The 23,638-nt window shown below is 39.5% G+C and overlaps 1 protein-coding gene across 2 annotated transcripts in view; it reads left to right on the forward strand.

Annotated features, from left to right (window-relative positions):
* Positions 1-2,714: 2,714 nt before the first annotated feature.
* RFC1 (replication factor C subunit 1) overlaps positions 2,715-23,638 on the forward strand; it is an 82,696-nt gene continuing 61,772 nt past the window's right edge. For both annotated transcript variants that reach the window (XM_060012687.1, XM_060012688.1), the window contains exons 1-2: positions 2,715-2,831; positions 19,201-19,329. In XM_060012687.1, coding sequence (XP_059868670.1) covers positions 2,829-2,831; positions 19,201-19,329 — 132 coding nt within the window. In that variant the 5' untranslated portion in view covers positions 2,715-2,828. The remainder of the gene's footprint in view (positions 2,832-19,200; positions 19,330-23,638) is intronic.

Below are 23,638 nucleotides of genomic sequence, written 5' to 3' on the forward strand. Positions count from 1 at the left end.
AAATCAGTCACAGGTCAGCCCACATTTGGGGAGAAGTATCAAAGCATATACAGCCGTTTTAAATCTGGAACATTAAAAAAAATTTTTATTTTATTTATTTATTTATTTATGGCTGTGTTGGGTCTTTGTTGCTGTGCATGGACTTTCTCTAGTTGCAGCGAGTGGGGGCTACTCCTCGCTGTGGTGCGCAGCCCTCTCACTGTGGCAGCCCCGCCTCTCGTGGAGTGCGGGCTCCAGGCGCCCGGACCCCAGCAGTTGTGGCACGCGGGCTCCGTAGTTGTGGCTCATGGGCTCAGTAGCTGTGGCTCGCGAGCTCAGTAGTTGTGGTGCACAGGCCTAGCCTCTCCGCGGCATGTGGGATCCTCCCTGACCAGGGCTCGAACCCATGTGCCCTGCATTGGCAGGCGAATTCCTAACGACCGCACCACCAGGGAAGTCCTGGTACATTTTTGAGATAGAATATTTCCAAGTAAGTGTTCCTAAAGAGAGCTCCCCTGGTGGCGCAGTGGTTGAGAGTCCGCCTGCCGATGCAGGGGACACGGGTTCGTGCCCTGGTCCGGGAAGATCCCACATGCCGCGGAGCGGCTGTGCCCGTGAGCCATGGCCGCTGAGCCTGCGCATCCGGAGCCTGTGCTGCACAACGGGAGAGACTGCAACAGTGAGAGGCCCGCGTACCGCAAAAAAAAAAAAAAAAAAAAATGTTCCTAAAGAAAACAATCCAATGCCACGGGGCAACAAAGCCCGTGCGCCACAATTACTGTGCTTTAGAGCCCACGCGCCACAACTACTGAAGCCTGTGGGCCTAGAACCCGTGCTCTGCAATAAGAGAAGCCACTGCAATGAGAAGCCCGCTCACTGCAGTGAAGAGTATTCCCCGCTCACCGCAACTAGAGAAAACCCTTGTGCAGCAACAAAGACCCAACGCAGCCAAAAATAAATAAATAAACACACAAATAAATAAATAAATTTATTGAGGAAAAAAGAAAACAATCCAACAAATTCAGTTCAGTATCTTTCTGGAAGTTATAGTCTTCTGACTTAATTCTCACCTGAATTCAAGGAAGGCTTCAAAATACTAAAAAAGGAATGCAAAAGTTTAAAGTAATATAATGTAAAAGATATGTAAAACATTTAATATACATCTTATTTGCTTATTTATAACACAATGAACATTGTAAATTGGTTTAGGTTCTCTTAAGTTATAGGCAAAAATTTATGTGATGTGTCTGCTATGTACAGTTTTCTGGGGAGTAGCTTCGTAGATTATTGATTTCTCAAAGGATCTAATGACTCCCCTCCTCCCCAATCAAGTATTTTCCTGAGTAAAATTATGGTGTAGATAAGTTCATTTTTGGAACCATCTCCCTTGATAATACCTAACCTTGTGTAATAATAATGATAATAGCTGACTTAAAAAAAAAGATTATTATCTGCTTATGTGCCAGGAGCAGTTTCATAACCTTATGAAGAACATAGTACTATTATCCTTGTTTTACAGTTGAGGAAACTTGAGGCATAGTAACTTGCCCATGGTTACATAATTAGCATGTGGTGGGGCTAGGAACCCTAGCATATTGGCTTCCGAGAGTCCCATGCAATGAGGCCCTGTTCATAAGCTATAGTTTACTCCTTTGTAAATTGGGGATAATAATAGTAGCCAGTGTCATTGTGGGTATTAGACGAGTTAAACTGGGATAGTCCATAGCTGCATGCCTGGCACATACGACAGTGGGCAGTTAATAAATAGGAGCTCTCCATGCTTAGCCTCTGTTTTATTCCTGAAGACTTTGCTATCTTTCACTGTAGAGATATGGGTGTGATAAAATGCAAGACGGAACAGGGGGTGGGCGGATAAGGATTTGAAAGTCTAGGGCCAAAGCTGGAGATATTGCTCTTCCCATTAAACTCCTTAAGGCCTCATGTCTTCTCTTAAAATTGTATGCAAATGTCACATGCTATTCCACAGTTCAGTTGCTTATCTATTAATATAAAACTTGTTTACTCCAAAGCTTTCGGGATCATTGTTCTTCTAGGGAGAAGATGTACCTTGTTTATGTCTTGGTTTCACACACCCCTTTGAGGGACTCAGCCACGCAGGTTTGGGAATTTGGAGGCCTAGATTCCCAGCTAGGACCCTTAGCTTGTTTGGGCCTTATATTTTTCACTTATAAAATGGTGTGGGTAGTAATGACTATTTTATCAAAGTCTTTTTTGCCCTGGAATTATACAACATAAAATTGTCCTAAATGTGTTTTCAAACTGTGGGTCTCCACTTAAAAGTAGGCGAAAAGACCAATTCGACTGGTCAAACATTAAAAAAAAAAAATCGGGGTAAGTACTGTTTGGTGAAATTTTTGTTTCAGAATAGATATTAAAAAGTAATATGTGAAACGTATACCTAAAAGGTGTCTTACTTTGGCTGGTAATAGAAACATTTTAAAGCTACATTTAAAGGAGGGGGGCATTGCATTCTCTAAACGTGCCCGCCCTCGGGGGAAATCAATCTCAGAACCTCCCCACTTGAGAGGCCCTTAGAGAAGCGGAAGACGCAAATCTGGGCGCGGTCCTGGGCCCTGCCTCTCCTCGCGATTGCGGCGGCCTACGGGTCTCGGGGGCTGCACCTGGGCCCACGTGGCATCTCCCGCCTCCCGCCTCCCGGCCTGGGCCCACAGGAAGCTGCGCACCTCGTGACGTCATCACAGGGCGCCGCTGCCTCGACCTCCTTCCACTTCGCGGGAGAAGTTGTTGGCGCGAATGGATCCCGAGTCGCGGTAACGGATTCCCCAGCCGGCCGGCCTGCCCGCCCGCGCCTTCATCCGTGGGCTGCAATGGTGAGCCCCCGGGGGAGGCTATGCGACCAGGGGGCTGGGGAGAGTTTGCAGGCTGGGCGTGGACCTGGCATTCCTGGCATGGAGGGTCGGGGAGGATCGCGATGCGTGGCTTCGGAGGGGAGCGAAGGCAAGAAAGGGGCCACAAACTAGGCACTGGTCTCACAGCTTTCCTTGCACCGCGGGCTTCAGCTCTCAGCCGCAGCCAGCGCTCAGGGCTCTTGGTGCTGCGCAGCAGTTTTTTCCACTCGTGGGGGAAGGGAGAAAGGAAGGGAGTAATGAAGGTGATTTGGGGGCTCAGCGGTACAGTTGCTTTTCCTGTTCAGTGTTGCCTCGAACCTCGGTTTGAGTCCTGCCTAAAGCGTTGACTTCAGGCTTTGGGTCTCGAAGGAGAAGAATGTAACAGACTTTCCTTTCTAATGAAAAAGTTGTCTTAGGCCTTCAACTTTCATGATTAACAGCTCAGCGAAATGCTCATCACAGAGCCGTTTTGAAATCGATGGCATGAGAAGGATGTTTTATTTTGTTTAGATGAGTTCATAGAAATCAAAGGGATAACACGGTTTACCAGGAGAAAAAACAAAAAACCTGGTAGAAACAGCTGTAATGCATTTGACAGCTGTCATCGCTTATCACCTGATGTTAAAAGTAATCTTTAAAAAAAACCCTTCAGTGCATTATACCACCTCCCTATAATGATCAAAATTGCATTTTGGACTTCAGGCACTATGGTAATTGTGTAAAGTTCATGAGATTTGGAGTCTTGAAGGTGAGAGTGAGGCAATGTTTTGGTCTTGCTCTCCCATTTAATGGTTAAGTGGTTCTGATTAAGTAAATATCTTAACTTTAACCTCTTAAATCCTCTGTTTCCTTACCTGTAAAAGGGGGGAAATATAGCTGCCTTAAGTGATTGTCTTGAGCATTAAACAAGATAATAAATGTAAAGCTTCTGTTCTGTTTCCTGGCATGTGGTAGGAAGTATACAACTACGTTACTAATGATCTAATTTTCTCAGGAAGGACTCTATGAAACATTACAAAGAGTTTTAAGGGACATCAAAGATGCCTCTGATGTTGTCAGTTATGGTGAACAACAGCTTATTTATTCAACTTTTGATTATTCAGTTACTTTAAATGATTGGTTCTTTTCCCTCTTAGTACTCCTGTTCATAGTGCATAGGAAAAATAAAGCCCTTCTCAGAAAACAAGTGGGGAAAAGGTTCTATAAAGTACATAAGAGTTTTGGATTATATTAGTGTTTAATTTAGTCCTTCTGTCTTGTAGTACAAAAATTAGCAGAAGCCTAGACCAGAATTCTGTTCAACCTATGCTTATTGAACACCTATGCACAAGTTATATTGTACAGTAGTTCTTAACTTTTGCTTGGGTCACAGCTTTCTTTGATGTTGTGGTGAATGGTATGCAAGTTTTCTGCCCACAGAAATACATATGGATACATACACACCATTTTAGGGGATTTGCATATCTTCTGAAGCCCTTCTACAGGTGCAGGGTTAGCAACTCTTGCCCTGGGAGCTGCATCTTTTTCTCAAATCTTTTCCAATTAAAGTTATCAAAGGAATAAAATACTGTATATCCACAAAACGGAATACTACGCAACCATTAAAAAGGAGAAAACTTTATGCCCTGATGTGAAACAGTTGCCAAGATAAGTGAAAAAAGAAGGTGCAGGACAATATGTAAAGTATGCTACCACTTTATGTAGGAAAGGAGAGAAAAGAATATGCCTATTTTGCTTGAAGATGTGAAGGATACACAAGGAACTAACTGATAACATTTGTTGCCTCTAAAGATGGGAAATGTGTGTCTGAGAGGCATGGTGGGAGGGAGACATTTCACCCATTTGAATTTTTGAACCATGTGAATATAATGTCTATTAAAGGAATCGAAATGAAATTAAAATAAACAGAATAAAAAGTAGCCATGTAAATGATTTGAATTGCTACGAGGATTTAATTATTTGCTCAAAATGTGAATAAAACTTGAAAGATGCCGTTTTTAAGAAATCAACATATATAATTCATTGGCTGGCATAGTTATTTATTGAAAATATGCATAAGTTTGAATTAAACATGCATGAGACTTAAGGGAAAGCCTTTTTGAAGAGCTGTCAAAGAGAGTCTGACTACATCTAAGCTGCTTCATTGCAGCATTCTGGGGGAGACCTTTCACATTGTAGTTTACTATGCGAATGATCTCCCGGAGCAGTGTTGTCACCGTTTTATAATGTGTTGGGTTTTTGTTGCTGCGCGCGGGCTTTGTCTAGTTGTGGCGAGTGGGGGGCGACTCTTCGTTGTGGCGCGCGGGCTTCTCATTGCAGTGGCTTCTCTTGTTGCAGAGCATGGGCTCTAGGCACGCGGGCTTCAGTAGTTGTGGCACCTGGGCTCAGTAGCTGTGGCTTGTGGGCTCTAGAGCGCTGGCTCAGTAGTTGTGGTGCACGGGCTTAGTTGCTCTGCGGCATGTGGGATCTTCCCTCGAACCCGTGTCCCCTGCGTTGGCAGGCAGATTCTTAACCACTGCGCCACCAGGGATGTCCTGGAATTGTTTTCTTAATTTCATTTCTGGATTGTTCATTGCAAAAGTATAGAAATATAATTGGTTTTAGTATATTGATCTTGTGTCATGCAACCTTGGAGAACACATTTTGTAGTTCTAATAGTTTTTTAGTGAATTCCTTAGGATTTTCTCCATTTAAGATCGTTTCATCGGCAAATGAAGATAATTTTTCTTCTTCCTGTCCAATCTAGGTGCCCCTTTTATAATTTATTTTTTGCCTAATTAGTTTTTTTTTTTTTTTTTTTTGCCACAGTGTTGAATAGGAGTGGCAAGAAGGATCTGTCTTCTTCCTGACCTTAAGGGACTACATTCTAACAAATTACCTGTTGTTTTTAAAGTATAATATAATTTTAACTATTTTAAAATTATTTCATTTCTCTCTTCTGTGCTGCTATCAATATACAATATTAGTCAGATGTATAATTTTGCATTTAAGTGGTTTTAAAGATAAAAGATTTTTACATTTGGATAGGTTTTGTGAAGTGTGTTGGTGATAATCAATTTCTGCTTGTGGATTTGGTGGAGGACTTCAAAATATTAATCAGAAATATTTATATTTCTTTACTTTCAAAATAGAGAAGTAAAGCCAAAATGTAATATTTTGGTAGCTACCCCACAGAGCACTGCAGTACTTATTTTGCATAAAATCCTGTACTTGTCAAAGTAAGTGAACACGGTGGCATGATTTGCTTTCTCTTTGCATTTTTGGTAGGCACAAACAACTTGTTGGTTGGTTGAGCCCGTTAGCAGTGGAAAAAAGTTATAAGAGCTGTTTGGTTATACTTCAAAGTTGATATATATCAGCTTTTGTACTTTGACTTTTTAAAGTTAAAAGGTCATTATGATGGCTTACTTTGTGCAGGTTTAGGAGTATTTACTGCAAAAAAATTTTTTTCATCTCTATTAATAGATTTATAATCAACCAAGTTAGAAAATTCTAAAAAATGCATGATTTTTTTGAGTACCAGCGAGGTCTGGTACTTTGTCTTGACTTACGCATATTAAAATTGCATTTGGGTTGCCTGATAGGCGATGCTTCTCTTTAATAGTGTTGTAGAATTGTTAGTTACACCTTAGGGTAGGAGAGTGCAATAAATCTTTTTTTTTTTTTTTTTTTTTTTTTTTGCTTACACTTAAGAGCATTTAAATTTCAAAACTTTTACTAGAAAATGCCTTGTCATTCACAGTTTTTTCATCTGTGAATTAAAGTTAAAGAATGTCATAGATTTGTTCTGTGGATTAAATTAATTTTTTTAAGAGTTTAAATCATTGTCTGGCACAGAGTAAGTCCTATTTAAGGGTTTGTTAAAAAAGTAAATAAATGAAGCCCTAAATCAGGGCACTGGCAACAGAAATAGAGGAAAGAAGACAGCAGTATTTGGGAGATTAGGTTGGGTTGGTTGATTAGGTGGAGGGTCAGAATGAGGAGGAAAAACAGTGCTCATTTTTCTGTTTTTGGTTAATGGTGGTGCTATGCATTGAGGAGGGAAATAAAGAGAGAGAAGCAAGCCTCCAAAATATGGGCTTAGTTTTGGACGTTATGAGCTGGAGGCACCTTTGGGGCATTTGGTAGGGGTGGAGATGACAGACTATCGGCTACATGGATATGGAGCTCAGAGGTCTTGAGTCGAGACAAGATTTAGCAGGTAGCAGTGTGTTTTTTTTTTTTTTTTTTTTTTTTTTGTGGTACGCGGGCCTCTCACTGTTGTGGCCTCTCCCGTTGCGGAGCACAGGCTCCGGACGTGCAGGCTCAGCGGCCATGGCTCACGGGCCCAGCCGCTCTGCGGCATGTGGGATCTTCCTGGAACGGGGCATGAACCCGTGTCCCTTGCATCGGCAGGCGGACTCTCAACCACTGCGCCACCAGGGAAGCCCAGCAGTGTGTTTTTAAGTGGTACTGACGTTGAGATGGATGTGAGTTAGCTTGTGAATATGTGAATCAGAAGTTTTTAACTTAGGGTTCATGGAGAGCCATTAATAGGCTTCAGGAAAAAGCCCTGAAGAAGAGGAAGTATTATACTAAAAGTGAAAGTGTTTTTGCTTTTTGTAGCCACAATATTGTAATATGACAAGAGAGTACTATATGATAGAAGTAATAATACACAATAAGTGTTAATACCCACTTAAAGTTTCTTAAAACAAAGTGCAATAGGTAAAGTGATGGCAAAAAAATTAGTCTCAAATAAAGATTATTTTAATACACAATCTTTAAAAACAAATTTACCGTGAATTTCATTTTACATAATTAAGAACGTCTCTTTCTGAGCCCAGGTGTGAAGGTCAGTGACCTTAGGAATAACCACTCATGTGTTCAACCATTATTAATTAAGCATCTGCTTATCTGAGCTGTTGGCCCTGTACTTGAGATACAGAGGTGAGTAAGCTAGACAGGCCTGCTGTATGGAACTTACAGCAATGTTTTCAAACTCAGATTACTATGACTATCAAAAATATCTCCTACTAATCATTTTGGGACCCATTTCAGGTGTTGCTTCTTTTGGTCAACTGTCCCTGAGGCTCTCTGTGTTAGGGGCTCCTGGTGCTCTTACAGTTTTGTGATTTAGCTCTGTCTTAGCACTGTTTTGTATTTAATTCTTTATATATTAATTTATCTCCCAGGTAGCCTCATGAGGGCATTTTCCTGTTTGTGTTCACACAAGGACCAAATGTATCAGGAATAATGAGAATGGAAAGGCCATATTGCTACTTGTGGAGTATGGCTACTTTTGCATAGATCCTTAGAATTATGGTAAAACTATGAGGGAGCAGTCATGGTCAAGTAGAGAACTATGAAAGGGATTTGTAGTCAGAGGACTAGGTTCCATTCTGTTGTGTCATCTCTTCTAATCCCCACAGGAATCCTGTGGAGTAAGTGGCATTACGAGGAAAGTAAGGGCCAGAGAAATTAAGTAATTCATCCCAAGTGTCTGGAAGTAAGTGGCAAAACTGACAAAAAGCTTTTTTTTGTCTGACTTAATTCCACTTACTTACCTATAAAATGGAGATAAATCATTCTATTTGCCTTTATACCTCACAGAAACATCAGAAGAGGTAAATCTATGTCCAGTAGCTGTAAGTAAAAGTGTGAAAAACTTAACTTGTTACTATTAGCTGTGTGTGCTAAAATTTGTTTTAATTTTTATGTAATTTTTGCCTAAATCTTTTGTCTTATTTGAACTGACCTGTTCAATTAGTAACTATTAAAAAAGAAAGTAAGAAGAGTGAATTACTACTCTCTTTTGGTTCCCGAAATAAAACTATTTCTTTCACCATTTCCTTTAGAAATGAAATTACTGGGACAAAGGGTATGCACATTTAAAATTTTGATAGATATTGTTAGATTGTCTTGGAAAGGTTATACCAATTTTTACTTTTTTTTTTTTAACATCTTTATTGGAGTATAATTGCTTTAAAATGGTGTGTTAGTTTCTGCTTTATAACAAAGTGAATCAGTTATACATATACATATGTTCCCATATCTCTTCCCTCTTGCGTCTCCCTCCCTCCCACCCTCCCTATCCCACCCGTCTAGGTGGTCACGAAGCACCGAGCTGATCTCCTTGTACTATGCGGCTGCTTCCCACTAGCTATCTATTTTACGTTTGGTAGTGTATATATGTCCATGCCACTCTCTCGCTTTGTCACAGCTTACCCTTCCCCCTCCCCATATCCTCAAGTCCATTCTCTAGTAGGTCTGTGTTTTTATTCCTCTCTTAGCCCTAGGTTCTTCATGACATTTTTTCCCTTAAATTCCATATATATGTGTTAACATACGGTATTTGTCTTTCTCTTTCTGAATTACTTCACTCTGTATGACAGACTCTAGGTCCATCCACCTCATTACAAATAGCTCAATTTCGTTTCTTTTTATGGCTGAGTAATATTCCATCGTATATATGTGCCACATCTTCTTTATCCATTCATCTGATGATGGACACTTAGGTTGTTTCCATCTCTGGGCTCTTGTAAATAGAGCTGCAATGTACGTTTTGGTACATGACTCTTTTTGAATTATGGTTTTCTCAGGGTATATGCCCAGTAGTGGGATTGCTGGGTCATATGGTAGTTCTATTTGTAGTTTTTTAAGGAACCTCCATACTGTTCTCCATAGTGGCTGTACCAATTCACATTCCCACCAACAGTGCAAGAGTGTTCCCTTTTCTCCACACCCTCTCCAGCATTTATTGTTTCTAGATTTTTTGATGATGGCCATTCTGACTGGTGTGAGATGATATCTCATTGAAGTTTTGATTTGCATTTCTCTAATGATTAGTGATGTCGAGCATTCTTTCATGTGTTTGTTGGCAGTCTGTATACCTTCTTTGGAGGAATGTCTATTTAGGTCTTCTGCCCATTTTTGGATTGGGTTGTTTGTTTTTTTGTTATTGAGCTGCATGAGCTGCTTGTAAATTTTGGAGATTAATCCTTTGTCAGTTGCTTCATTTGCAAATATTTTCTCCCATTCTGAGGCTTGTCTTTTGGTCTTGTTTATGGTTTCCTGTGCTGTGCAAAAGCTTTGCAGTTTCATTAGGTCCCATTTGTTTATTTTTGTTTTTATTACCATTTCTCTAGGAAGTGGGTCAAAAAGGATCTTGCTGTGATTTATGTCAGAGGGTTCTGCCTATGTTTTCCTCTAAGAGTTTGATAGTTTCTGGACTTACATTTAGGTCTTTAATCCATTTTGAGCTTATTTTTGTGTATGGTGTTAGGGAGTGATCTAATCTCATACTTTTACATGTACCTATCCAGTTTTCCCAGCACCACTTATTGAAGAGGCTCTCCTTTCTCCACTGTACATTCCTGCCTCCTTTATCAAAGATAAGGTGACCATATGTGCGTGGGTTTATCTCTGGGCTTTCTATCCTGTTCCATTGATCTATCTTTCTGTTTTTATGCCAGTACCATACTGTCTTGATTACTGTAGCTTTGTAGTATAGTCTGAAGTCAGGGAGCCTGATTCCTCCAGCTCCGTTTTTCGTTCTCAAGATTGCTTTGGCTATTTGGGGTCTTTTGTGTTTCCATACAAATTGTGAAATTTTTTTGTTCTAGTTCTGTGAAAAATGCCAGTGGTAGTTTGATAGGGATTGCATTGAATCTGTAGATTGCTTTGGGTAGTAGAGTCATTTTCACAATGTTGATTCTTCCAATCCAAGAACATGGTATATCTCTCCATCGATTTGTATCATCTTTAATTTCTTTCATCAGTGTCTTATAATTTTCTGCATACAGGTCTTTTGTCTCCTTAGGTAGGTTTATTCCTAGATATTTTATTCTTTCTGTTGCAGTGGTAAATGGGAGTGTTTTCTTGATTTCACTTTCAGATTTTTCATCATTAGTGTATAGGAATGCCAGAGATTTCTTTGCATTAATTTTGTGTCCTACTACTTTACCAAATTCATTGATTAGCTCTAGTAGTATTCTGGTAGCATCTTTAGGATTCTCTATGTATAGTATCACGTCATCTGCAAACAGTGACAGCTTTACTTCTTCTTTTCCGATTTGGATTCCTTTTATTTCCTTTTCTTCTCTGATTGCTGTGGCTAAAACTTCCAAACTATGTTGAATAAGAGTGGTGAGAGTGGGCAACCTTGTCTTGTTCCTGATCTTAGTGGAAATGCTTTCAGTTTTTCACCATTGAGGATGATATTGGCTGTGGGTTTGTCATATATGGCCTTTATTATGTTGAGGAAAGTTCCCTCTGTGCCTACTTTCTGGAGGATTTTTATCATAAATGGGTGTTGAATTTTGTCAAAAGTTTTCTCTGCATCTATTGAGATGACCATACGGTTTTTCTCCTTCAATTTGTTAATATGGTGTATTACATTGATTGATTTCCGTATATTGAAGAATCCTTGCATTCCTGGAATAAACCCCACTTGATCATGGTGTATGATTCTTTTAATGTGCTGTTGGATTCTGTTTGCTAGTATTTTGTTGAGGATTTTTGCATCTATGTTCATCAGTGATATTGGCCTGTAGTTTTCTTTCTTTGTGACATCCTTGTCTGGTTTTGGTGTCAGGGTGATGGTGGCCTTGTAGAATGAGTTTGGGAGTGTTCCTCCCTCTGCTATATTTTGGAAGAGTTTGAGAAGGAAGGTGTTAGCTCTTCTCTAAATGTTTGATAGAATTCGCCTGTGAAGCCATCTGGTCCTGGGCTTTTGTTTGTTGGAAGATTTTTAATCACAGTTACAACCTCATTGCTTCTGATTGGTCTGTTCATATTTTCTATTTCTTCCTGATTCAGTCTTGGCAGGTTGTGCATTTCTAAGAATTTGTCCATTTCTTCCAGGTTGTCCATTTTATTGGCATAGAGTTGCTTGTAGTAATCTCTCATGATCTTTTGTATTTCTGCAGTCACTTCTCCTTTTTCATTTCTAATTCTATTGATTTGAGTCTTCTCCCTTTTTTTCTTGATGAGTCTGGCTAATGGTTTATCAATTTTGTTTATCTTCTTAAAGAACCAGCTTTTAGTTTTAATGATCTTTGCTATCGTTTCCTTCATTTCTTTTTCATTTATTTCTGATCTGATTTTTATGATTTCTTTCCTTCTGCTCACTTTGGGGTTTTTTTGTTCTTCTTTCTCTAATTGCTTTAGGTGCAAGGTTAGGTTGTTTATTCGAGATGTTTCCTGTTTCTTAAGGTAGGATTGTATTGCTATAAACTTCCCTCTTAGAACTGCTTTTGCTGCATCCCATAGGTTTTGGGTCGTCGTGTCTCCATTGTCATTTGTTTCTAGGTATTTTTTTGATTTCCTCTTTGATTTCTTCAGTGTTCACTTCGTTATTAAGTAGTGTACTGTTTAGCCTCCATGTGTTTGTATTTTTTACAGATCTTTTCCTGTAATTGATATCTAGTCTCGTAGCGTTGTGGTCGGAAAAGATACTTGATACAATTTCAATTTTCTTAAATTTACCAAGGCTTGATTTGTGACCCAAGATATGATCTATCCTGGAGAATGTTCCATGAGCACTTGAGAAAAATGTGTGTTCTGTTGTTTTTGCATGGAATGTCCTATAAATATCAATTAAGTCCATCTTGTTTAATGTATCATTTAAAGCTTGTGTTTCCTTATTTATTTTCATTTTGGATGATCTGTCAATTGGTGAAAGTGGGGTGTTAAAGTCCCCTACTATGAATGTGTTACTGTTGATTTCCCCTTTTATGGCTGTTAATATTTGCCTTATGTATTGAGGTGCTCCTATGTTGGGTGCATAAATATTTACAATTGTTATATCTTCTTCTTGGATCGATCCCTTGATCGTTATGTAGTGTCCTTCTTTGTCTCTTCTAATAGTCTTTATTTTAAAGTCTGATACGAGAATTGCTACTCCAGCTTTCTTTTGGTTTCCATTTGCATGGAGTATCTTTTTCCATTCCCTCACTTTCAGTCTGTATGTGTCCCTAGGTCTGAAGTGGGTCTCTTGTAGACAGCATATATATGGGTCTTGTTTTAGTATCCATTCAGCCAGTCTGTGTCTTTGGTGGGAGCGTTTAGTCCATTTACATTTAAGGTAATTATCGATATGTATGTTGCTATTCCCATTTTCTTAATTGTTTTGGGTTTGTTATTATAGGTCCTTTTCTTCTCTTGTGTTTCTTGCCTAGAGAAGATCCTTTAGCATTTGTTGTAAAGCTGGTTTGGTGGTGCTGAACTCTCTCAGCTTTTGCTTGTCTGTAAAGGTTTTAATTTCTCCATCAAATCTGAATGAGATCCTTGCTGGATAGAGTAATCTTGGTTGCTGGTTTTTCCCTTTCATCACTTTAAATATGTCCTGCCAGTCCCTTCTGGCCTGCAGAGTTTCTGCTGAAAGATCAGCTGTTAACCTTATGGGGATTCCCTTGTGTGTTATTTGTTGTTTTTCCCTTGCTGCTTTTAATATGTTTTCTTTGTATGTAATTTTTGACAGTTTGATTAGTATGTGTCTTGGCGTGTTTCTCCTTGGATTTATCCTGTATGGGACTCTCTGTGCTTCCTGGACTTGATTAACTATTTCCTTTCCCATATTAGGGAAGTTTTCAACTATAATCTCTTCAAATATTTTCTCAGTGCCTTTCTTTTTCTCTTCTTCTTCTGGAACCCCTATAATTCGAATGTTGGTGCATTTAATGTTGTCCCAGAGGTCTCTGAGACTGTCCTCAGTTCTTTTCATTCTTTTTTCTTTATTCTGCTCTGCAGTAGTTATTTCTACTATTTTATCTTCCAGGTCACTTATCCGTTCTTCTGCCTCAGTTATTCTGCTATTGATCCCTTTTAGAGTATTTTTAATGTCATTTATTGTGTTATTCTTCGTTGCTTCTTTCATCTTTAGTTCTTCTAGGTCCTTGTTAAATGTTTCTTGCATATTCTCTATTCTATTTCCAAGATTTTGGATATCTTTACTATCATTATTGTGAATTCTTTTTCAGGTAGACTGCCTATTTCCACTTCATTTGTTAGGTCTGGTGGGTTTTTATCTTGCTCCTTCATCTGCTGTGTGTTTTTCTGTCTTCTCGTTTTGCTTATCTTACTGTGTTTGGGGTCTCCTTTTTGCAGGCTGCAGGTTCGTAGTTCCTGTTGTTTTTGGTGTCTGTCCCCAGTGGCTAAAGTTGGTTCAGTGGGTTGTGAAGGCTTCCTGGTGGAGGGAACTATTGCCTGTGTTCTGGTGGATGAGGCTGGATCTTGTCTTTCTGGTGGGCAGGTCCACGTCTGCCCACACGCCAGGTGGCATGTTTTGGGGTGTCTGTGGACTTATTATGATTTTAGGCAGCCTCTCTACTAATGGGTGGTGTTGTGTTCCTGTCTTGCTAGTTGTTTGGCATAGGGTGTCCAGCACTGTAGCTTGCTGGTCGTTTAGTGAAGCTGGGTGTTGGTATTGAGATGGAGCTCTCTGGGAGATTTTCGCTGTTTGATATTACGTGGAGCTGGGAGGTCTCTTGTGGACCAGTGTCCTGAAGTTGGCTCTCCCACCTCAGAGGCACAGCACTCACTCCTGGCTGCCGCACCAAGAGCCTTTCATCCACATGGCTCAGAATAAAAGGGAGAAAAAGAAGAAAGAAAGAAAGAAAGAGAAAGAAAGGAAGGAAGGAAGGAAGGAAGGGGATAAAAGAAAAGTAAGGTAAAATAAAATAAAGTTATTAAAATAAAAAAATAATTATTAAGAAAAGAATTTTTTAAAAAAGTAAAAATAAAACGGATGGATAGAACCCCAGGGCAAATGGTGAAAGCAAAGCTATACAGACAAAATCTCAGACAGAAGCGTATACATACACACTCACAAAAAGAGGAAAAGGGGAAAAAATAATAAATCTTGCTCTCAAAGTCCACCTCCTTAATTTGGGGTGATTCGTTGTCTATTCAGGTATTACACAGATCCAGGGTACATCAAGTTGATTGTGGAGATTTAATCCGCTGCTCCTGATGCTGCTGGGAGAGATTTCCCTTTCTCTTCTTTGTTCGCACGGCTCCCGGGGCTCCCCTTTGGAATTACCCCGCCTCTGCGTGTAGGTCGCTGGAGGACGTCTGTTCTTCACTCAGACAGGACGGGCTTAAAGAAGCCGCTGATTCGGGGACTCTGGCTCACTCGGGCTGGGGTGAGGGAGGGTTACGGAGTGCGGGGCGAGCCTGCAGCGGCAGTGGCCAGCGTGACGTTGCACCAGCCTGAGGTGCGCCGTGCGTTCTCTCGGGGAAGTTGTGCCTGGATCCCGGGACCCTGGCAGTGGTGGGCTGCACAGGCTCCCGGGAGGGGAGGTGTGGAGAGTGACCTGTGCTCGCACAGAGGCCTCTTGGTGGCGGCAGCAGCAGCCTTAGGGTCTCATGCCCGTCTCTGGGGTCCGTGCTGTTAGCCGCGGCTCACGCCCGTCTCTGGAGCTTCTTTAAGCAGCGTTCAGCAAGTGGCAGGTCCAGACTTTCCCCCCGGACTCCCTCCCGGCTAGCTGTGGTGCACTAACCCCTTCAGGCAGTGTTCACGCTGCAAGTCCTCAGCTCCCAGCCCACGTCTGCCCCGGCGGGTGAGCAGACAAGCCTGTAGGGCTGGTGAGTGCTGGTCGGCACCGATCCTCTGTGCGGGAATCTCCCAGCTTTGTCCTACACACCCCTGTGGCTGCGCTCCCCTCCGCGTCTCCCAAGTTCCCCACCTCCGCCACCCGCAGTCTCCGCCCACGAAGGAAAGGGCTTCTAGTGTGTGGAAACCTTTCCTCCTTCACAGCTCCCTCCCACTGGTGCAGGTCCCGTCCCTATTCTTTTATCTCTGTTTATACTTTTTTCTTTTGCCCTACCCAGGTACGTGGGGAGTTTCTTGCCTTTTGGGAGGTCTGAGGTCTTCTGCCAGCGTTCAGTAGGTGTTCTGTAGGAGTTGTTCCACGCGTAGATGCACTTCTGATGTATCTGTGGGGAGGAAGATGATCTCCGTGTCTTACTCTTCCGCCATCTTCCCCCTCTCCCCGCCCCCCCATTTTTACTTTTATTAGCAGTGTAGTATGTGAGCATGTTTCCCCACAACTTTGACATATCTGGGCATTATCAGTCTTTTAATGCTTAGGGAAATATAATCAAGTTCTAATTTATCTGTTTATTATTTGTGAAGTTGAGCATCTTTTGTTATGTTTGTTGGTTATTTGCATTTCTTTATAATTTGTCTACTGGTAGCTTTTACTCATTTTTCTACTGGGTTATTTTTTATTGATTTGTAGGAGCCCTCTTATATATAACATGTTGTAGATATTTTCTTGTTAGTTGCTTATATTTTAACTTTGTTTATGGCATCTTTTGTTTTATTTTTATGCAGTCAAATCTTTCTTTATGGGTGGTTTCTAGCCTTCATGTTCTGCTTGGAAGGACTTCCCTTTGCTAAGATTATAAAAGTAAACTTAAAAATTTGTTCCTTACTAATATACTCAGCAAGAATTATTCTGTGCAGGTAAGAGTGATGTCTAGATCCATTATTTGGGAGTTCGATTAGTCACTAGTCTTCGAAGACCTGGAATACCAGGCAGGGAATGTGAATTAAGAGTAAGGTGGAGCTTCCCTGGTGGCGCAGTGGTTGCGAGTCCGCCTGCCGATGCAGGGGACACGGGAAGATCCCACGTGCTGCGGAGCGGCTGGGTCCGTGAGCCATGGCCGCTGGGCCTGCGCGTCCGGAGCCTGTGCTCTGCAACGGGAGAGGCCCCAACAGTGAGAGGCCCGCGTACCAGAAGGAAAAAAAAAAAAAAAAAGAGTGAGGTGAAGTCACACTACAAATTAAAGTCAAATTGGTGACTTTGGCTCTTAAATGTTCATACAGCAGATGGCTGCTCACACTAGAGATAATCCCTAAAAAGGTGTGAGTAGAATCGCTTTCATTCTGATGTAAATTCTTTTCCAAAAGTTTAGATTTTTAATGTATATTGAGTTAGATCAGGATGCTGTAATTTAATTTTTCAGCTGCCATCAGAGTATAAGGGCATGGGGAGTGGGAGAGTAGGGTAGAATAAAGGGAAAGGAAAAGAAAGGGGTTGTGAATAGGAAGAATTACTTAGGGAGGAAAGGTGGCAACAATGCTGAGGATTGGCAGTATGGAACAGACAAAAATCAGAGAGCTCAACGTTACCAACAGTTCCATTTCCTGAATTATATTTTGTTTTCTTCCTCTTGCTTTTTTAAGTATTTGTGGTTCCAACACAGATGGAAAACCACCATTGACTTTAAGCTGATTATTAATATTTAGTTTTGATATTTCCATGGTACATGTGTGCTGTGTGAGTGTATGTGTGTGTGTGTGTATGTGTTTGTATGTGTTTAAAAAATCACCACTGTTTGAATGAAGACTCACTTGGTCATTTCAAAAGTGAAACTCCAATGTGAAACTCTCATTTCCTCCAGAAGCAATAAAGTAAGTAGTTGTTAGCCTCAAACTCAATTCTTTGCAAATTATATGGAAGACTGTGGCTTTCTGATTCCTCTAACTTTTCTTTGGCACCTGACACAAATGTCTGAGTTTCATAACTGAGGTATCCATTCTGCAAACAGTATTTTTTATTTATTTTATTTGTTTATTTTTTAACAGTATTTTTTAGACTTAGATTTTATTAGGATGGATTTGTGACTTTTTTATATTGAGAAATTTACAAAAGAGGGTATAAAACTAGGGAAGTCTGTAACCTTTCAAAAAAAATTAACATGTCTGTGTACCTCATTTATCTGTTTTCTTTATTGCCTTAACCACAAAGCTGTGTGTGTGTGTGTCTTTGTATAACACACTTGTTTGGGATTTTTGACATTTTAAGGGTTTGACAATTACTGCCAGGATCTAGGAGAAAAGTTGTTACCTTTCTTCCACTTGGTAAGGTACTTTTAACAGGCATTTTCCTCACTACAATAGAGATAGGTTGGAACAGGTAAAAAGAATTGAAGACTCAGGCTTATGACCATTAAGGATAGGAATAGGGAAAACAATACAACAGGCTCTTGAGCCCATCCTTTGGAATTCAGATCCTAAATTCTCACTATACTTTGTTCCTTATACCCTTGCCTGTGAGCAGAGACAACTGTAAATGGAGATGTTTCAGTGACATGAAGGGATAATAGTTCATAAATGAGAGAGAAGGGAAGTTTTTACTGAGCCAATATTGTGACAGATGCATGATTAATCCTCATAAAGTGTAGAGAGTATTAGTCTCACTTTACTGATGAGAAAACAGATTAAAGTAACTTGCTCAGGGTCACCCAGCTAGAAGGCACTAGAGCAGAGATTCATACCAGAGGTTTCTCATTCTAAGGTCTATTCCCTGTTCTCTATACCACAGTTTCTTCAAAGCTAAAATATAAAAGGGTAGGGAAGAATATGTATGCGAAGGATAAGAAAGATGAGTGATATTAATTGTAAATTACATTGTAAGTGTTTCAGTATGATTAATTTGATTCTGTTGTTTAACACGGGGTAGAGTAATTGAAGAAAGTATTGTCAAAATTTTTTCTTCAGAATTTGGAAAAATCATGTAAAGGAAAATAATTTCAAGGTTCTTAGTTATTAAGGTCTTAAATGATCAGGGTTCTGAGAGTTATTCTTCTCTCAAACTGGAGTATAAATCCCATAGGCGGGACTTCCCTGGTGGCACAGTGGATAAGACTCCGTGCTCCCAGTGCAGGGGGCTCGGGTTCGATCCCTGGTCAGGGAACTAGGTCCCACATGCATGCCGTAACCAAGGAGCCTTGGAGGTGCAACTAAGGAGCCTGCCTGCCGCAACTAAGACCCAGTGTAACCAAATAAATAAATAAATATTAAAAACAAAATCCCATAGGCAAGGATTATGTTCTTCAACTCTTTGTCTTTTCACCTACTATGCCCGAGATGATGGGGTATGTGCATACATGATCAATAAATGCTTGTTACTTGCCTCTTTAGTAGTTGTGCTGTCATTAGGAAAAATTTCCTTTGTTTATTTTTGCCCTATTTTTGGCCAGATTCTGAGAATTAATATTACTTTTCATTAGGCACACTAGTTTTAAATCTTTTTTTGGGGGCGGGGGGATGCACACCACGTGGCTTGTGGGATCTGAGTTCCCCAACCAGGGATTGAACCCGGGCCCTCAGCAGTGAAAGTGAGTAGTCCTAACCACTGGACTGCTAGGGAAGTCCCTGGACACATTATTTTTAACTGAGGTAATTTTATCAGTTAACTTTTGCATATAGAAAGAATGCTGCTGCACACGTGGAACTATCTCATTATGAAGAAATTACTGAGAGTAAACCAGTGTGTGTGGAGAGTTGTTCCTTTTTACAATTGAAATTAGAATTTTGTGCAGTTAATGTTTGTTTATGATTCTCCTTTTTTGCTTCTAGGATATTCGAAAATTCTTTGGGGTTATACCAAGTGGAAAGAAAGTTGTAAGTGAAACAGCAAAGAAGAATGAGAAAACGAAGTCTGCTGAAGAAACCAGAAAAGCGAAGAAAGGAATAAAGGAAATCAAGGTCAGTTTTCCAGATACAATATTGAATTGTATAAAATAAACTCAGTTCTGAGATTTGATATATTTGGAGTCTCGAGTAAATATAGATTTCAACTCAGCAGAGGAAGAAGAAAAGTAATAAGGTATTACTTATTTCTGGTTAATATATCTTACTGCATTCATAGCTTGGTGTTTTCCTTCACTAGACATGGAACCCTTTTTAGTTGTTAAAACTTTGTGTTTTAAGACCAAAATTTGCTCATAAAGACAGGAGTGCCAGGTGAATGGTATTGGGCTTCTGGTGAGGGAAGGCTTTGGAGGAAAGCTTTATTCTTTTTCCTGTCCTCCTTGGGCCTCAGAGAAGTTAAGATATAACGTCACTATGAAAAGCAGGCAATGACTACAATAGTGTATTTGAGTTAATATTGTTCCACTTTGTGTAAAATGTAAGCATTCTGCAACTCTACAGGTCTGATTACCACCACCCCATCCTTTATGCCCTAATTGGCATATGTTTTATATCGACATATATTAATACTCCACACTCAGTGTAATAATTATTGCTGTAAACTGACCTTATTTTGAAGAAATTAAAAGAGGAAAATTGATTTGTAACCACGTGTGGTGATGGATGTTAACGACTTATGATCATTTTGCAATATATACAAATATCAGATCTTCATGTTATACACCTGAAACTAATATAATGTTACATGTCAATTATTTCTCAATAAAAACTTACCTTAAATTAATAAGATAAACAAAATTAAACAAAATTTTAAAAATATGTAAGATTAAAATTATAAACAAATACATATAATAATTTAAAATAAGCAAACCATCAAAATCATCAATAAATTATAATTTAAACACATATTTTTTTTATTTCTTAGATGAGACTAAAATAAAAACCTCAGTTTTCTGCTCTGCAAAAAAATAAATAAATAAAAGGAGAATTGATCTTTTTTTTTTTTTTTTTTTGAGAATTGATCTTTTATACTTAACTATGTATTTGCTGCTTCTAGTGCTTTTCATTTCTTATTGAAGATCTGAATTTCCATCTAATATCATTTTCTTAAAACCTGAAGAATTTTTTAAAGCGTTTCTTGTAGAGTAGATCTGTTGGCAATGAATCCTGTAAGTTTTTGTTTATCTAAAAATGTCTTTATTTTGCCTTCATTCTTGAAGGATATTTTTGCTGGATATAGAGTTTTGGATTGACAGTTTGTTTCAGCACTTAAAAATGTCGCATTCTTCTTTTGGCCTCCATTTTTTCTGGTGAGATGTTAGTGGTCATGTTGTATTCTCTTGTATGTAATGTATTATTTTTCTCATGCTGCTTTAAAAGATTTTCCCTTTATCTTTGGGTTTCAGCTTTGCCCATGGTATACCTGTGTGTGATTTTCTTGTGTTTATACTGTTTAGGGTTTCTGAGCTTCTTGACTCTGTAAATTTATATCTTTCTTCGAATTTGAGAACTTCTGCCATTATTTCTTCAAATATATTTATGCCTCATTATCTCTCTCCTCTTCTTATGGGATTCCAATTATATACACATTACAATTTTGGAATTACGGGACTTCCCTGGTGGTCCAGTGGGTAAGACTCCATGCTCCCAGTGCAGGGGGCCCGGGTTGATCCCTGGTCTGGGAACTAGAACCTGCATGCATGCCGCAACTAAGAGTTTGCGTGCTGTAACTAAGAAGTCCTCACGCCGCAACTAAAGATCCCGTGTGCCGCAGCTAAGACCTGGTGCAGCCAAAATAAATAAATAAATATGGAAAAAAAAAGAATTTTGGAATTGCGTCACAGATCATTGCAGCTTATTTATTTTTATTCTTTTTTTCCTCTGTACTTCAGATTGGATAATTTCTCTATTACTGTCCTCAAGTTCTTTGACTCTTCTGTCATCTCCAATTTGCTATTAAGCCTATACAGTGAATATTTTGTTTTAAGTATTGTATTTTTCAGTTCTAGCATTGCCTACTAATTCTAACATCTGGATTCATCTCAGTTTAGTGCCTTTTATCTTGAGTCTGTGGGTCATGTATGAGTCAGTTTGGGCTACCATAAAATACCGTAGACTGGCTGACTTAAAACAACAGGAATTTATTTTCTTACAGTTCTGGAAGCTAGAAGTCTATGATTAAGGTTCCAGTCAATTCAGTTTCTCTCGAGAACTCTCTTTCTGGTTTGCAGATGGCTCCCTTCTTGCTGAGTCTTCACATAGCCTTTCCTTGGTGTGAACACGTGGGGAGAGAGGTTGAGAGACAGAGTGAGTGAGTGTATGCACGTGAGTTCTCTGGTTTCACTTCTTATAAGGACACTAACTTGTCAGATCAGGGCTCTACCCTTATGACTTCATTTAACCTTAATTACCTCCTTAGAGACTCCATCTCCAAACACAGCCATACTGGGGGTTAGGGATTCAATGTATGAATTTTGGGGGGATACAAGCTTTCATTCCATAATATTCTGCCAATGGTCCCCCAAAATTCATGTCCTTTTTGCATGCAAAATACATTTATTCCATTCTAAAGCCCCCCAAAGTCTTAATTCAGTGCATCACCAGTTCTAACGTCTGAAGTCCAAAGGCTTATCTAAATATCATCTAAATCATATATGGGTGAGACTTAGGTATGATGCATCCTGAGACAAAATTCTTCTCCAGCTGTGAACCTGTGAAACCAGACAAAGCATGCGCTTCCAAAATATAATAGTAAGACAGGCGTAGAATACACATTCCCATTTCAAAAGGGAGAAATCAGAAGAAAGAAGGAGTGACAGGTGCCAAGCAAGTCTAAAACCTAGAAAGGCAAATCCTATTTGATCTTGTTTGATGAAATATCTGGGCACCTTGTGGCCCAGTCAAGTTGACAGATAAAAGTAACCATCACAGGTCACATTTCCTATTTCTTTGTACATCTGGTTATTTTGGATTTACCTTGCATAGTGTGAATTTTACAATGTAGGAACTTTGGATTCTGTTATTTCCTCCAAAGAGTGTTAATTCTTTTAGTTTAGCAGGCAGTTAACCTGCCTGAACTCAAACTCCAAACTCTTGTCCACTCTGTTATGGGCAGCATCTGAAGTCTTTGTTCAATTTTTTTTAACCTTAGCTGGGCACTTCGAGTTTTTCTGTGCATATATAGTTCAGGAGACAGCCGCAGATTTGGGCTAAGTTTACTGACAGAATTTGGAACACCCCTTCTGTGGCTCTCTCCCTCCTGGGATACCCCTTTCTCTCACTTCTGAATTATTGTCATTGTTTCTAACCCTGTCCTCTAGTCTGGTGGTGTATTTGAATTACAGTGGTTTATTCATCTCATTTTCTTCCAAGCTAGTTGATTGTGCTTAAGTTTTTTTTTTTTTGTGCTTAAGTTTTTGAAGTTTTATTATAATGGATAGAAACGTATTTCTACCTTGTAATTGATTATAGTCAGTTTTTTTGCTGTCTGCTTTCTTGATTTTTGTTTGGGAAAATTTGAATGTGTTAGAAATGTGATGTATAACTACAAAATATATAAAATATATAAAATATAAAATACAAAATATTAGTAATACCTTATGAATATGTTAGAAATGTGTATATAACTAAAAAATATAAATATTAATTACCCTTGCCTTGGTTTTATTTAGTTTTCCACCAGGCAATGAGTAGTGATAGGCCCACAACTCCTTAGCTTTTATTTCTGTCTCAATTTTTCATTTTCAGGAAGCACTTGCCTTGTAATATCTGATATCCTTTTACTCTTTGTTATACATGGGTTAGTGTTGAAAGTGGAAATGAATAATAATATAGCGTTTTCTACGATCCTGCCTTTGCCATCTGATGCAATTATTATCCGGCTTATTCTCTCCCCTGCTCCTCCCCCCGCCCCAAATTTTATTGAGAAATAATTGACATACACCACTGTATAAGTTTGAGGTGTACAGCATGATGGTTTGACTTACATATATTATGAAATGATTACCACAGTGATTACCACATGTGGGTGCAGATACCCTTTCAAGTTAGTGTTTTGTTTCCTTTGGTTATATTCTCAGAAGTGGAATTGCTGTGTCATATGGTAGTTAGTTCTATTTTAAATTTTTTGAGGAACCTCCATACTGTTTTCTATAGTGGCTGCACTGATTACAGTCCCACCGACGATGCACAAGGGTTCCCTTTTCTCCACATCCACACCAGCATCTGTTATCTCTTATCTTTTTGATGATGGGTCTGGCCTGTCCTTTAGCCTAATTTGGGCATTACTGACATTTGGGGCAGGATAATTCTTCGTTGTGGAGATAATTCTTCGTTGTCCTGTGCATTGCAGGATGTTTAGTAG

Source organism: Delphinus delphis, chromosome 5 (genome assembly GCF_949987515.2).
Source record: "Delphinus delphis chromosome 5, mDelDel1.2, whole genome shotgun sequence".
NCBI lineage: Eukaryota > Metazoa > Chordata > Mammalia > Artiodactyla > Delphinidae > Delphinus > Delphinus delphis.